Here is a 15198-nt window from a genome sequence, read left to right as displayed (position 1 = left end):
AATTTTTATACTACTTTATAAAGACGTTAACTTTCACACCCCTGCCCCAATGGTGTTAACATTTAATATTCCTCTTTATTCAAACAGTTTGCTCATCAACAAGTGAAAATATACCTGTTGTTCCAAGGGCTGTATTTGGAAGTTATATTAGCACTGTCCTGTCCTACAGAAACAAGGAATTTGGAATAGTGGTGGAGAGAACATACATAACTATTCATATAGTACTTTTTCTCTCTATGCCTAAATACTTAAGAACAGTGAAGATTGGGGAACTCAAATGTACGTGAAAAACAAGTGGCCAATTTCAAGTGTTATAACTTAGATGGAATCAAATCTTGGGACTGCCATAAACTGATGAAACAAGGCCAATGAATTATATATGCATTCAGTAATATGAATCAATGAAAATGTCATTTCTTTTCTGTTGTAAGATTCTCAATTATTCAGAAAAGCTGAAACCCCACCAGTTGGGACCTGCATCCCTATCTAGGATTCTATGGCTTTATTTCAACAGGAGGGAGCACTCAACAAGTCAGCTGTTACTCTGTTCCAGATCATGTGACTAAAGTACTCCCATTATGAAGAGCCATGTCCCATGGGCTCCAGGGCAGGCATCTACACATTCTCCAAGGAGGCTAACTTCCAACGACTGATGAAACAAGCAGCAGCAGGAGACAGGCTCTGCACAAGATCAAGTGTCGCAGGAGGCAGTGGAAATGTGGTTAAAGGTAATGGTTGATCAGTGTGCCTGGGCTCAAAACTAGGTTTAATTCATCAACAGTTCTGTGAACTTAGAACTAAGTTATTCAAGCCTATTACCACAATTCTACCTTCTTTATATGGCTATTAGGAATAAATAATTTCTAATCCACATGAAAAGCTTCAGAATCTAAAAACCTATGTGACTACATTATAAATATTATTTACCTCTACATGCATCTGAAAATTTAGGTAAATACCCAGCCCACTTTAAAGTAGAGAGAAACCTGGGTCCATTACAGTGTTCCAGAACAATTTACTCATGCAGTGACATTCACCGCTTTGTACAATTCAGATGAGTGTAGGTGGTGTGTCTTAAAAAGTCATCCTAAAATATATTTAGGAAAATGGGTTTATATTTAGTGCTTATATAAAGGCTTTGAAAACATACCTAGGTTACGTGATTTTTTTTTCCAATGTCCACTCTTCAGTTTATATTGCATCTTTAGTTCCCAGTCACATTAAAAAGTCTACAAGACAAACCTTCTCAAAACAGTCTCTTTCAGTAACACTGTCAAAGAACCATTTTCCACTACCACAGGCAGGACAGGAGTGATTAGATTATACATAAACTTATGTTGGTAACAATGCTTAATGCTAAACTTACGTTTAGGGGATTATGAGACTTCACCATTTACAAGGCATTTTCACAAACTACATATTTTGTCTGTGCCTCACAACAACTCCATGAGGTAGGCAGCATACATATTAGCATTTTGTAGCTGGGGAAACCAGCATAGACAAGGTAAATAACATGTCTAAGGTTATACACAACTAGTGTTGGATTCTGGCGTCAAACTCTGATCTTTCTCGTTCTGTGTCCTGGTCTCCTCATCCAGTTTTCCTTCCATAATACTATGGTAAATGAGCCTTTCAGTTCACTTTTTCTAAGAGTTATGAAAAATTAAATAAATCTTGGTTGTTTCTTAAAGGCATACACAGAAAAACTGGCCACGGACAGAAAACAGGATGTTGCTAAAATTAGTTATTTTATTCCACTTCGTATTATTATTATTATTTTGAGATGGAGTCTCACTCTGTTGCTCAAGCTGGAGTGCAGTGGCATGATCTCGGCTCACTTTAACCCCTGCCTCCTGGGTTCAAGTGATTCTCCTGCCTCAGCCTTCCAAGTAGCTGGGATTACAGGCATGCACCACCACACTGGCTTTTGTATTTTTAACAGAGACAGGGTCTCACCATGTTGGCCAGCCTGGTCTCGAAAGCCTGACCTCAGATGACCCACCCGCCTTGGCCTCCCACAGTGCTGGGATTACAGGCATGAGCCACCACGCCCGGCTCCATTAATATTTTTAAGAGTAACTTTTTCTAAGAAAAGAGAAGTGGCCACTAATTAAGATTAACCAGACAAACTACATATCATCATTAGAATTTTTAAATTAATATTTGTTACTTTCTAATCTCAGGAGTAAGCAATGCCATTTCCACTCACTTTCAGGAAATAAAGATGTAAGAAAGGGTAATTGCCTTCTCCTTCCTCCCAGACTAAGGCTCAAGGTTCCACCCCTATCCCTTTATTTACTTTCTTATAATTAAAACAGCTTCCTTTCCCTTCCATTATCAAGGATATTACTGTCATCAACATCCTCCCTTCCTGGAAACACTTCTGCTTCCATCTCAAAAGATTATAAATAAAAAATGTATCTAGACCAAAGTGGGAAGAAGGCTGATAGTGGAATAAGGACTCACACTCTGAAGACTCAAATCAGTTACCAAACTAAATTTTGTATCTGACAATTATCAGCAACCTTCTCCATTCTGATTTTTTTTTTCCTATGGATTTAGGTCTTGTACAGGCGCCCTCATACGCACCTAGAGAACCATGCAGGGGCTATCTTCAGAAAGCGTTCAAGTATCTTTTTGGTTCTACAAGACTAAATTCCGTTGAAGACCCAAAAGAGGGTTCACTTTAAATGACAAATTCTATATTAGAAATGCTTAAATACAATGGACTTCTAGCATATGTCCTACTGAGGTGAAAATAGCCTCTTTCTCCACTGCAAGCTGTTCTCCATTCTACATTTGCTGGATTAATATATGGGTTTGGATTTTAAATTTTCACTGCCACTTAAACAGGTGAATATTTAATGCATGAGGAGCAAGGTTATGAAATGTCAAAACTACTAAGTGAAGGATCTAATTTAAGAGGCAGCCAGAGAGTCTGCAATTTAAATATTTAAAGATGATACAGGGAGTACAACACTGAACACCAATCTACTCCAAAGATAGCAATTTAAAACTCAGGTTTATTCTGGAATTTCTCACAACCCTACAAGTGATACAATAAACAAAGACAAGCAATACTGACATTATATGAGAGAAGGTGAGAGACAGGGGAGCAGTAAGTACTTGCTACTACAGGTAAGTAAGTAAATGGCCCATGGCTTCTCAAATTGTTCTTCACAAACAAGACTAGACAGGACAAAATAAAGATAGAAATCTATCTAATTATGTCAAAATGGAACAGCTTGAAATATAGTGTATTCCTTGAAATTTTTTAAAAGCTCAGTTCTTCATCAGCAGCTAAAACTAATTATACATTAAACATGCAAAGATGAGTAACACATGTACTAACAGTGGGCTATCAAAACAAAAGTTAATCAAAATATACAAAGAAACAAAACCATCTTATGAATTAGTACTTTATTAATTAAATATACACAGCGATGTTTAAAATCCCAGTGCATCACTTTCACAAGTCCCTCTACATGCTTTTGTCCAAACACACAACTGCTCTCGTTTCTCAGATTCATCAATGGAAAGATCAGTAACAGTGGACATTAATACCAACAGATTACAGTGATAAGGTCCATACATGAACAAGGAAGTTCCCTCTTTTTTAAACTAAGAACACTTGAGAAGTCACCCACTGACAAGATCACCACCGAACAACTTTTATCACTTGTCAATTACTCACCCAGGACTACAAACACTAAACCTGAAAATTAGACATTTGCCACTTGAGACTTTTTTCAAAAAGCTCCATTCAATCTCTTCAGCTGAAAGGTCACAGTTATGCCTATTTAAACGGAGAGTTAATTGCTGTTCATGATGGAGTCTTCATGGGACTATCTGAAAAATGATACTACAACTGAATAAAAGTTAGCTCTAGCTCTAAGTAAGCAGTAGCAAAGGTCTTGTGACAGCATCATGGATATCTAGACAGTTGGCTACATCAGACCCTCCGAATGAGCTCAGAAGCATAGTACACAGAAGAAGGGGATCTCTAACCACAACTCAGGCCAGAGACCTCAAAATTCACCCAGAAGAAAGATGTGTACTTTGATCCGCTTCTAAATACAAAATCCTACCAGGAACAAGTCTCAAACACACATCAAGGCATACACGTATCACAGTCCAGTATTGTTTTCAATAAAGAAGGGCATATTTCATAATGGATCGAAAATGACTAAGCCTAAGATAACAATAAGAAATTAAGTATTTGCTCCAGCAAAGTTGTTAGAGCTAAAAGAAACAATCACATCAAACAGGAAATTTTATAAAAGGTATTAAAGGTTAGGGCAGTTATCTTTAATGGATATTCCAAAATACAGGATTTAGGAAACTATCAGTGGAAAATACATACAATACATACAGAACTTTAAATTTTATTTTGACTGGATTTGTTGAATGTTTTAAGACTGAACAACTGCTTTAATTCCAGTGAGAAGTTCAGAGATACCGTGGAATATATTTGATAATGTCATCCTCAACTTAAATTCCCTAAAGGGCTCCCTAAGACTTTCAGATAAATTTTAGAATTCTGACTCCCTTATGATCAGAGCACTGGCTAGCTACCTTTTCTATACAAGTATACAAAACCTTCAGTAGTTTTCCAAGCTTCCTGCTCTCACTTTTCTGTGTGAAAAATAAGCTGCTCTCCTTCCAATCAGCTAAATTTCAGTCATTTCAGACACCTCATGGGTATCAACTTGTCCCTAAAGTCAACACTAATCAGTCCTCTCCACTACAGTCTGAGTTAAGTGCCTCTTACCCATACCCACACTGCATTATATGCCTTGTTCTCTTAAATACTGACTCAACCAAAATGTACTTATCTCTTAACCCTGTCTTGTGACTGACTTAACCCCTCGAAATAAGAAAACTTGTCCTCATCCTACTTTGTACATCCTGGTACCTACCACACACTTATTGTAATGAAGATGATTTATAATCACATACTAAATTGAGAGTTTATTTTTGAAATATTGTTTGAAAGTTAACAGAAGCCACAATCTTTGTAATATACCAAACATTACAGGCAATGGTACTTTGTGTAGAGACTAAAATGAAAATTCTATTAAACATTTCAAAAATGAAGTTTCACTTCTCAAATTTTCAAGTCCCCAGAGGTGACACAATCTTCAACAAAATAATATGGTGCTGATAGAAGGGCGTGGGGGAGGGGAGTCTTAATTTTAGAGCAAAAAGAAAATACAGTGATCATTTGGTCCAATTTCTTTATATTTGGGAAAGAGGAAGACTGAGGCACAGAAAGGTAAAGTAACTTTTCCAAAGATACAAAGAAAAAGAGTTGGGTGTAGGACTCAGGGGACCTTAGCTCTTCGTCACAGGATTTTCCGTTACACCATTAGCTGCAACATAGTCTTCAAAATCATAAAATTTTCCTGTGAAATGACAGTGACTAGGATGATAATCAGACATTTCCAAGGAGATTATCCGAAGAGCTATTCCAAGAAAGAACCTTAGCTTTGCTACAAAGAATATTTTCTTGTATACACATAAGTAAATATAAAACACATCAAAATAACTGTCTTAGGACAGTTATTGTATTTCTTCTACTAGTAATGCCTGAGAATTATTTAGATGTTGGAGAAAAAATCTAATTATTTTGGGAGTTGGAAGAGAAAAATCAAACTAAGAATCCTGAGACCAGCATTTTCCACCAATTAAAATGTACCAACCTACAATAGCCAGAATCTTTTTGATAGTCAGTGTCTCTGCCCTTTTATAAAATTACAAACCATTTAACAGGAAAACAGAATGGCAACTGGTTGTTTACACTAGGAAGACTTCTCATTTTCACATAATTTTCAAGTTTTAATGCAACCTCATTAAATAACAGTCAAGGCAGTTGATCTTAGCTTCAACTTAAAGATGAAGCTAGGAATAAATAAGTAATGTCATAAAAATAAGTGATCCTATGACATTGTTAAAGGCAATAATAAAACTACTGAATAGCCACAGAAAAATAACAAGTGTCCTGGCTTTAAGATCTGTATCAAGCAACTAATCATAAACTACAGACTTGGCAAATTAGACCTCCATTTTCACACATCTTCAACAGCCTCTAACAAACTACACTGAGTGGGGTTTATTAAATGCTACCCAAACATATACATCCATGTGTATCAAAGAGGGTCCAAATAGGCTGCCCTGACAGGCATCTCGTTTTTATTAAAGTACAACTGGTAGATAACTTCTGCCCTTTTATTATTGTTGTTTCTCCTTGGTTCTAGTATGAAGTTGGTTCAACAAGGACATCTCATGCTGGTAAAGGCAAATGAGATACATGGTAAAAATATTCTTGAAATGCAACTTACGCCACAAATACCTTACCGTTTCTTAAATTTTTTACCTGCAGAGATACTTAACAGAAAATAAAACAATTGAGCAATAGTAGTGGATACAGCATCTGAGGTGGAGGCAGTGAAATCAAATTCACTACGGCAGTGGCAACAGACTAGCCATTCCAAGTCTAAGCAGGAACTTGTCAATCAAAATATTCCATTGCTAATCCCGTACATTTCACTTAGCCTTTCCAGACTTTAGAAGGTGATTACACTAAAAAAGTATAAAAAATAGATGGGAGTTTTAGCTGTAACCACCAGAGTCTATTCCTACTCTCTCTGCATTAGAAAATTTTCAGTAGTGGTTAAGAATGCTAACTCCCTTACTTTTAACTTCAGAAATGAGACTGCATTTATTTGGCCACATAATATTTATAAATATTAAGTAATGTGAATAGGCTGCAACTGAGGCAATCATGAGTTAGCTTAGCACCAGGATAAAAAATATATTATAAAAAGCAGAAGAGAATACACTATAACTGGTAAAGTTCTGGCCACTACACAGCATATTATGAACTAGTGGTTAGGATGGAATGTTTGGATCAGAACCCTCCAATGTTAAGGAGTAAAAATGGTATGGAGTCACACAGAGCTAGGTCCAGGTCTTGGCTCTGTCACTTACCAGTTAATCATTTCCTTAGGTCTTCTATCTCTTTATTTGTAATTTGATGTTAATCACAGTACTTACCTCATGGAAACCTTACAAATATTAAATGGAACAATAAAACTATTAGCACAGAGCTGGGGAACCATAATAATGTTTTAATTATAATATCATTTTATATACATACATAGGAAACAATTCAGATAATGATAGCTCCTAACATTTATTAAGTGTTTACCATGTGCCAGACACTGTTCTGGATATGTAACATATGTTAATTCAACTGCTTCTCCCAACAAGTCTATGCATTGGATATTATCATCATCCCCAACTTATGGGACAAAAACTCAAGGAATACTAGTATCTTTGAGGTCAGGAAAGATGACACAGAGGAGGAGACTTGGCACAATAACAATGTATGCACTCTAACACCGAAACAGTGCAAAAATTACATATATAAATGAGGCTTCTTCCAAATCCATGGTGATAATTATTAAAGTTAATTCTTGAATATTCCAAGTATTTTGTAAGATGACAGCAGATGAGTGTGCTGGGAAGCCTGCAGCCTGGATGGAGGGAACATAAGGAAGGAGCTGTCTTACTGACATACAGAGAACAAATATTCAACATCTTTAAATGGGCCAACAGTAAGGCCCCAAAATTTTATTTCTCCCATCAGGCTGTTACATATTAAACCTCCCATTACCTCAATTCTCTTTTGTACAGATCTGTTGAACCTAAGCTAGTAAATGAGAAATACTCTTTTGGATAGACATAGTAGAAATATAAATGAACCTCATGGAATAACTTCTATCTTCAGATGAAAGTTATGTGTATGTTTCTGCATGTGGAATGTGTTAAAAGCTACCATGCAAATGGCCACCTGATGATTCAATATGATTTCCCAGTTTAAAAAAAATACTGAAGAGGCTACACTATCAAGTACCACTATAAAACTTTCACTTTCATTAAATATACTATTAATACATTCGAGAGACTAAAAGAAAAATCTCAGTACTCAGTAGCCAGTACTCAGATGGGTTTGAGCCCTCTTAAATATGGCCAGAGCACAAGACTGCCTCAAAGCTTCCTCCCAAGTTAATAGTATTCCCATTCAAAGCTTTTGTATTACTAGGTTTTATACTTCTAGAGGGTTGAAACTAGTTTTATATGATGCCTATCTCACATAGTCACACCCATCAAGTAGGGACTCTAATACCTGTTGAATGTATATATTCCATGGCCTTGTAAAGGAGGTTTTTCTTTTTCAAGGCGGAGTGTCGCTCTGTCGCCCAGGCTGGAGTGCAGTGGCGCGATCTTAGCTCACTGCAAGCCCCACCTCCCGGGTTCACGCCATTCTCCTGCCTCAGCCTCCCGAGTAGCTGGGACCACAGGTGCCCGCCACCACACCGGGCTAATTTTTTTGTATTTCTAATACAAATGGGGTTTCACAGTGTTAGCCAGAATAGTCTTGATATCTCCTGACCTCATGGATCTGCCCGTCTCCGCCTCCCAAAGTGCTAGGATTACAGGCATGAGCCACCGTGCCCGGCCAGGTTTTTCTGAAGTACCTCTCAAGCAAGATATTAGAAGTTGTGGCATTTGCCCAAGTAACCTGGCTTTTGCTGCTTCACTGAAAACAATGCAGGCTAAATTGGCTTACAGATAATCAGATGTACTCATCTAATTGTTAGAAACCCATTCTCCAGCAATGGCTTACGGATTCTTTCAAGATTCTGAAACTTGACCAAATGACATCTCCAACAGATGCCATACTATCAAGATAACCATGGCAACTTTATCTCCGAAAATATACTTAAGATATAATTTGTATAGTATCTGAATATCTAGTATGCCTAAGGCACTGTCAACAGATTAAAATGCTGAGCTAGAATGTTAAACTAAAGAAGGACTAGACACTGGCTGGCATAAATAAACTGCAGGTGTCTTAAAAACCAACCAGTACTGGTTGGTAATGTGAAAAAAGAAAAAAGGTTCTCATCAAGCCAATTTCAGTGAATTAAACATTCTAGGACTTTCATTCACTTCTTCATCCATAATCTGACAAAGAGAGAAGTACATGAAAAGGAGAAATGGATAAGAAAAGAGATGGGCAGGCGGACATTATGCAGAAAATCTCACATAAAGGGATACCTTTACTTAAATATTTGTTTTTGTATGAAACCAAAAAGCTGTTAAGTCCTTTATATATCCTTCATCCAATCATATCTTCAATGTATAGTGACACCTACCAAGAAGTTTTGAAAAACCCAAAGTTAAAAATGGCATTAAAACAAAAACAAAACAAAACAAAAAACCTCCAAGAATTTCAACTTTTAATTTCACTTAAACTGTGACTTTTTCCATCTTTGAGCACATAGAGCAGGTCTTCACTGTCTCTTATAAGCAACAGACAGAAGTTTCCTCATATAGAGGTTATAAATAAAAACATTCTGTAAGTTGCTCTCCAAAGACAAAAATCTCGTTGCCCTCAGAGAGCAGACCACCAAATAGAAGAAAAAGGTAATGTATAGTGAATACATTTTTATCCACTTTATTAATTTATTTTATGGCCAAATAAAACTTTGTAAATGACAGGGGTAGAGGGCCATGTAGGCAGAGAATAATCCAAGGCAATGGAGAATTAGGCTTGCATACTGAATGATGAAGAGCCCAGCTGAGCCAGAATAAAGATTTCTGTAGGACACTGACAACACCAGAACAGTGAGTTGAGGGCAGAATCTAGAGCCCTTGAACGTCAGGGCAAAACTTTCATGAGCAGAGGAATAACAATCTAAATGTTCGTAAGTATTATCAGATAGAAATGTAAGGAAGGAGAATATATAGACAGTTTCTCTTCATAACCCAGGTGAGAACAGTCAAAATCAGTGTGGTAGAGAAGTTAAATGTAAATGCCATCTACAGTTAAGTTTCTGTTTGTACTATAACTAGAAGAAAAACTGCTTTGCAACAATGTTCAGAAACCCAAGTCTCCTTTGACCTACTTATATATACAGTAATGAAAATATAATGATCATTTCCTCTGTGTGTACACTAAATACTGCTTAGAGAAACTTCATCTTGATACCATTTGTAAATACTTAAATGAGTCCCATAGGTCTCCATGGATCTTTGCAGAGCAAGGCAAATATGTTTCTATGAGCAAATTACTTGATCTACCCAAAATTCATTCCTATAGATTCTCTTATAAATTAGGTCTTCACTAAAGGGGGATAAATGTAAAGTATAGGGCTAGGTTTAATCAAATTTTCCTGCCAATCATTTTTGTAGAAGGTTATTACTTGATAGAATAAGTATACTTTATGGTGTTCAGAGGTAAGCTTCTCCTAAAAGGTACACATCACATGAAGGCCTCTGTGGTTTTGGATGAGACATTCCCTTATGTGTAATACATTTCTTCTTTTTCCACCCCATAAAACCTAGCTTGTAAAACACTATCACCTCTGAAATCGTCGCAGAGGCCTCTAGACAGCAAGTGGCATATCCATTTTCATTGTATTCTGCGTTCACTCATCATATATCCAAATAATGGTCGTATAAACTAAGTGCTGTCTCCTATACGACACAATGACATCAAGGACAAGGCTACCTCTTGTCTTATTTTAATGCTGTTCCAACATTTAGCAAAGCTAACTAGCCCACACTAAGCACTCAAAATGTTTATAAAATATTTAATTACAGATACTCCCTGTCCAACACTGTATAGCCAAGATTACAACAACAACAACAAAAAACCTGTAATTAAATACTTTTCAAAGATTTTTACATTTGTTCATCCTGGCTCTTTGTTTTGTGGGCAAGGTGAGCATCACACACATCTTTTAAAGCTACTGACCTTCCCTACAAACTTGGAGACAGGCCTATTAGTCTTGTGCGGTTCCATATAATATAATAAAGTTCTAAGGGGAGGGAAGTCTTGAATATAAAATAACTGCTTCTACTAAATCTTTAATGTATTTAAAAAGTATTAGTCCTCCAACACCCAGAGAAAAACTCCTAACAAATAATCTTCCTCTTAAAGGATGTTTTATTTCAACAATCCTCATTCAAACACCTGTTTTAAATTTAAAACACAATCTGCAAGCCGTATCTACATTACAAGTAAACCATACGCTATCCAAGATTTAGTGTTTTGGGCCCTGATTTGACCCAATTGTCAGGGATCTAATGTATGTATACAGGTATACATACACAAAAGAGTTAGGAAGCCAGCTCACTTTCTTTCAAGGGCAGCCTGTCTTTGGTAAGCCTCAATCAGTAGAAACTGTACCAGTTTTTAAAAAATTTAAAAAGCAGTAACAGCAAACACTGCAGATTGCTTATGGCATTTAACAGGCTGAGATGGAAATTTGTGTGAGGCACGTATGATAAAGGAGAAAGCAAGGAAAAAGAGTAACAGAAATGTTATTAAAAGCCCTCCCCACAGAGCCAAAGGAAGTTTTACCTACACATATTTTGTGGAGCTGACTAAGTTATACAACTATGAAAAATTTATTCAATACATAAGGGGATAACCCCTGAAACATTAGTGAGTGTTTTATGACTTTAAGTCTACCAAGATATTTCTCTCACAACAGGATTAGACATTAGAGAATAACCACAGGGAAAGCTTTTTTTAAATGAACTGATTTGCAAGACTAATAGTCTCATTCAAAGATAATCCTTCATTCTCCAAGTATCTATTAGACACCTGAGCTGTATATTTCCCCTAACAGCTTTAACAACAAATAATTACTGTATTCCTTAAACCCTTCGTGTGACAATTGTGAAGATTTTAAAAGAAAGAGTTTTTAAGGAAAACATGGACAACCTTCACTGTACGTACGCAATAAAGAGACCATATCATTGCCATCTATACAACACCTGCAGAAATTTAAAGATGGGCAGCAAGGACGGGAACAACCACCTTTATCTTTGTTCTAAGACAAAGTGTACTCCTGCTTCAGATCTGCAGAAGCACCTTGAGAATCCCGTCCTGAGGTATTTAATTACACTGAATGATTTGGCACCAGGCCCTTTCCCCGGGTCTTGCTGATTGATAGCATCAATAACACTCACTGGCTGTAATTAAACCACCAAATAGCATCCCCTTTGCCACTTGGCAGATCAATGTTCTTTAATACTCCAAAGAACAAAGTACAAAGGTGAGAGGGGTGTTTTTACCCCTCACCTTCACAGTTCATTTGACTTTGTGCACCAGGATATACTGTAGACAATGCATATTTTACAATTCCCCCCAGACATTGCTTAATGAAGAACATGAAGAAAAATCCTTGGTTTCTTATTCATTTTTGCAACTCGGAGCAGGGGGAAAACATTCTAAGCCTTTGGCAAAAGTACGCACTGCTTTAACGTAGCTTTGCGGCGACATTCAGTTCACAGGTCAAAAGGTTTCTGAATTAAGGTTGCATATCAAAAAATTTTTTCCTTAAAAAATTATAGCATAAAATGTGTGAAAGCTCTTATAACAGAGCAAATTCCCATTTACTGAGGCCCTGGCTAGAAAGTTCAAGTATCAAGACACTGGGTAGGGAAGGAAGAGGGGTTTCGTTGGCAGGCTATAAATGTAAGACAAATTTTTATTAAATTTTAAAAGCCTTTTTTTTTTTTTTTTTTTGAGACAGGAGTTTTGCTCTTGTTGCCCAGGTTGGAGTGCAATGGTGCGATCTCAGCTTACTGCAACCTCCGCCTCCCAGGTTCAAGCAATTCTCCTGCCTCAGCCTCCCCAGTAGCTGGGTTTACAGGCGCCTGCCTTTGTATCTCAAGTAGAGATGTGGTTTCACTATGGTGGCCAGGCTGGTCTCAAACTCTTGACCTCAGGTGATCCACCTGCCTCAGCCTCCCAAAGTGCTGGGATTACAGGCGTGAGCCACTGTGCCCGGCTCAAAAGCTGCTTTCACAATCTAACATCCTGGATCACAGAATTTAACTCCCAATCTCTATAAGACACCCTTTTTTTTTTTTTTTGAGAAGTGTCTTGCTCTATTACCCAGACTAGGGTGCAGTGGTACGATCTCAGCTCACTGCAACCTCCACCTCCCAGGTTCAAATAATTCTCCCTGCCTCAGCCTCCAGAGTAGCTGGGATCACAGGCGCCCGCCACAATGTTGGGCTAATTTTTGTACTTTTTAGTAGAGTTGGGGTTTTGTCATGTTGGCCAAGCTGATCTTGAACTTCTGACCTCAGGTGGTCTGCCCACCTTGGCCTCCCAAAGTGCTGGGATTACAGGTATGAACCACTTTGCCCGGCCAAGACACCCATTTTAAATGGATGGGCCCTAAAGAACCATACTGAAAATTCTCCAAATACTCTCAGAAGCAAATAAATTATGCTAACATAATTGTGATGTTGAAGTATTTAATGACACACAAATGCTTTGAAAATGAGCAAATTGTATGTGAGAGTATATATTATTTCTTAGGTAAATCCAGCACTATATTCATTAAAAACACATTAGTGAATCCCAGCCATTCAAGATAGCTTGATATAACCTACAAATGAAAATCCTATTATTTACAAGTAGACTTGTTTTAAAATAAGCACCACAGACCTACCCAAGTGCAAATCATTAAGATCCACTGAACAGTGCTTCTCAGGTCAAGCCACCACCCGCTTAAGAATCACCTGTGGTGGCTGCTGAAATACAATTTCCTCAGTCTCTCTCTGCAGATACGCAGATTCATTAAGTCTTGGTTGGGGTGTAGAAATCTGCAGTTTTTATCAACCACCCCATCCCACTGATTCAGATAAACATTAAAGTGTTGGCAGTCTCTTGTGTAAAGGCATTTGAAATAATCCTCAAAACTATGGGCATATTAGGGTTTCCTAGATAGCTCATAAGAATCACGGATGCCAAGCCCTTTTCCTTGCCATCCACTGATAAGTAAGACAAATGCCAGGTAGCCTGAAAGCAAAGCATTTAGGAATATAAATCACCTGCAAATGCAAAAATGCAGACGTAAAATAAAGCCCATGAAACTCATCCAAAGCTATTTCCAAGAACCCAGACTGGCTGGATGTGGCTCAACTGGGTTAGTCTCTTCAAAAAGGCCACTGTGCTTGATTCTATGAAGTTAGGAGCTTCTCTCAATGACTCTTTCTAGGAATATGAATAGGGTTATTTGGTTAAGGCAGGCACAAATTTCTAGACAGACATTTAACAACACTGGAAACTAAACTTTTTCTGAATTATCAGTTTCCAGGACTACATGCTTGTTCTACTTTTCCTTGTCCTTCCTGCAGCTCACCTGATCAAGAAACCAAGAACAAAACACAAATCCAAGATTTATACCTCCAAGTCCTATTGCAGCATTCAAAAGAGTTCTTCTCAGAAGGAATGAGAGGAGGCAGACAAGTATCAGATTGCCTGTACTGTTTTCAAAATACAGATGACCCTGGAACAACATGGGTTTGAACTGTGTGGGTGCACTTAATATGGGATTTTAGACCAACCCCTCCCTCTTCCTCTGCCTACTCAACATAAAGATGACAAGGGTGAAGGTCTTTATGATGATCCACTTCCACTTAATGAACAGTAAATATATTTTGTCTACCTTATGATTCTCTTAACATCTTCTTTGCTCTAGCTTACTTTACATTGTAAGAACACAATATGTAATAATACATGTAACATACAAAATATGTGATAATTGTTTACGTTATCAATAAGGCTTCTAGTCAACAGTAGGCTACTAGTAGTTAGGTTTTTGAGGAGTCAAAAGTTAAGACTTTTTGTCATACGGGGGCTGTTACCCATAGCCCCAGAACTGTTCAAGTGTCAACCGTACAGCCCTGTCTCGTTGCCCAAAAGCAGCAGGTCGAGACACTTCTGGAAATAAAACATCCACAAGTAATTCTAATGTAGTACATGCAGCTGAGAACACACACTAAAAGTAATGATAGGAAAGGCTGGCAGAAGTGAAAGTAAAAGAAAATGTACCATCCATGCTTTTTTAAAGAGTCTGTGGAAATTTAAAGAGAGACCAATGTTAATGCACATTTCTGTAACTTTTAAACTAGCATCTAAGACTTACATGAACCTATCAGAAAAATATTCTTGAAGAATGGGTAGCTGCCTAAAAAACAAATTCAGGAAGTTACTACTATAATAATAATTTCACTGTTCATTACAACTGAAATAACTGAATCAATGTTAACTCACTTATCTGCTAAGTATGACCTCCAAGTCCGGTTTTCTTCTCAAAC

At 37.4% G+C, this 15198-nt stretch overlaps 2 protein-coding genes across 42 annotated transcripts in view; one reads left to right on the top strand and one right to left on the bottom strand.

The window, feature by feature from the left end:
• ELAVL2 (ELAV like RNA binding protein 2) overlaps positions 1-15198 on the bottom strand; it is a 159220-nt gene that overhangs the window by 16582 nt on the left and 127440 nt on the right. The gene's annotated exons all lie outside the window — the stretch shown is intronic.
• Positions 596-14407, top strand: LOC102128075 (uncharacterized). The gene is made up of 3 exons (XM_015436504.3): positions 596-728; positions 11757-11973; positions 14236-14407. The coding sequence occupies exons 1-3, from the start codon at positions 596-598 to the stop codon at positions 14405-14407; spliced, it is 522 nt and encodes a 173-aa protein (XP_015291990.3).

Source organism: Macaca fascicularis, chromosome 15 (genome assembly GCF_037993035.2).
Source record: "Macaca fascicularis isolate 582-1 chromosome 15, T2T-MFA8v1.1".
In the NCBI taxonomy this organism is placed as follows: domain Eukaryota; kingdom Metazoa; phylum Chordata; class Mammalia; order Primates; family Cercopithecidae; genus Macaca; species Macaca fascicularis.
This window is presented reverse-complemented; position numbering and strand designations above follow the sequence as displayed.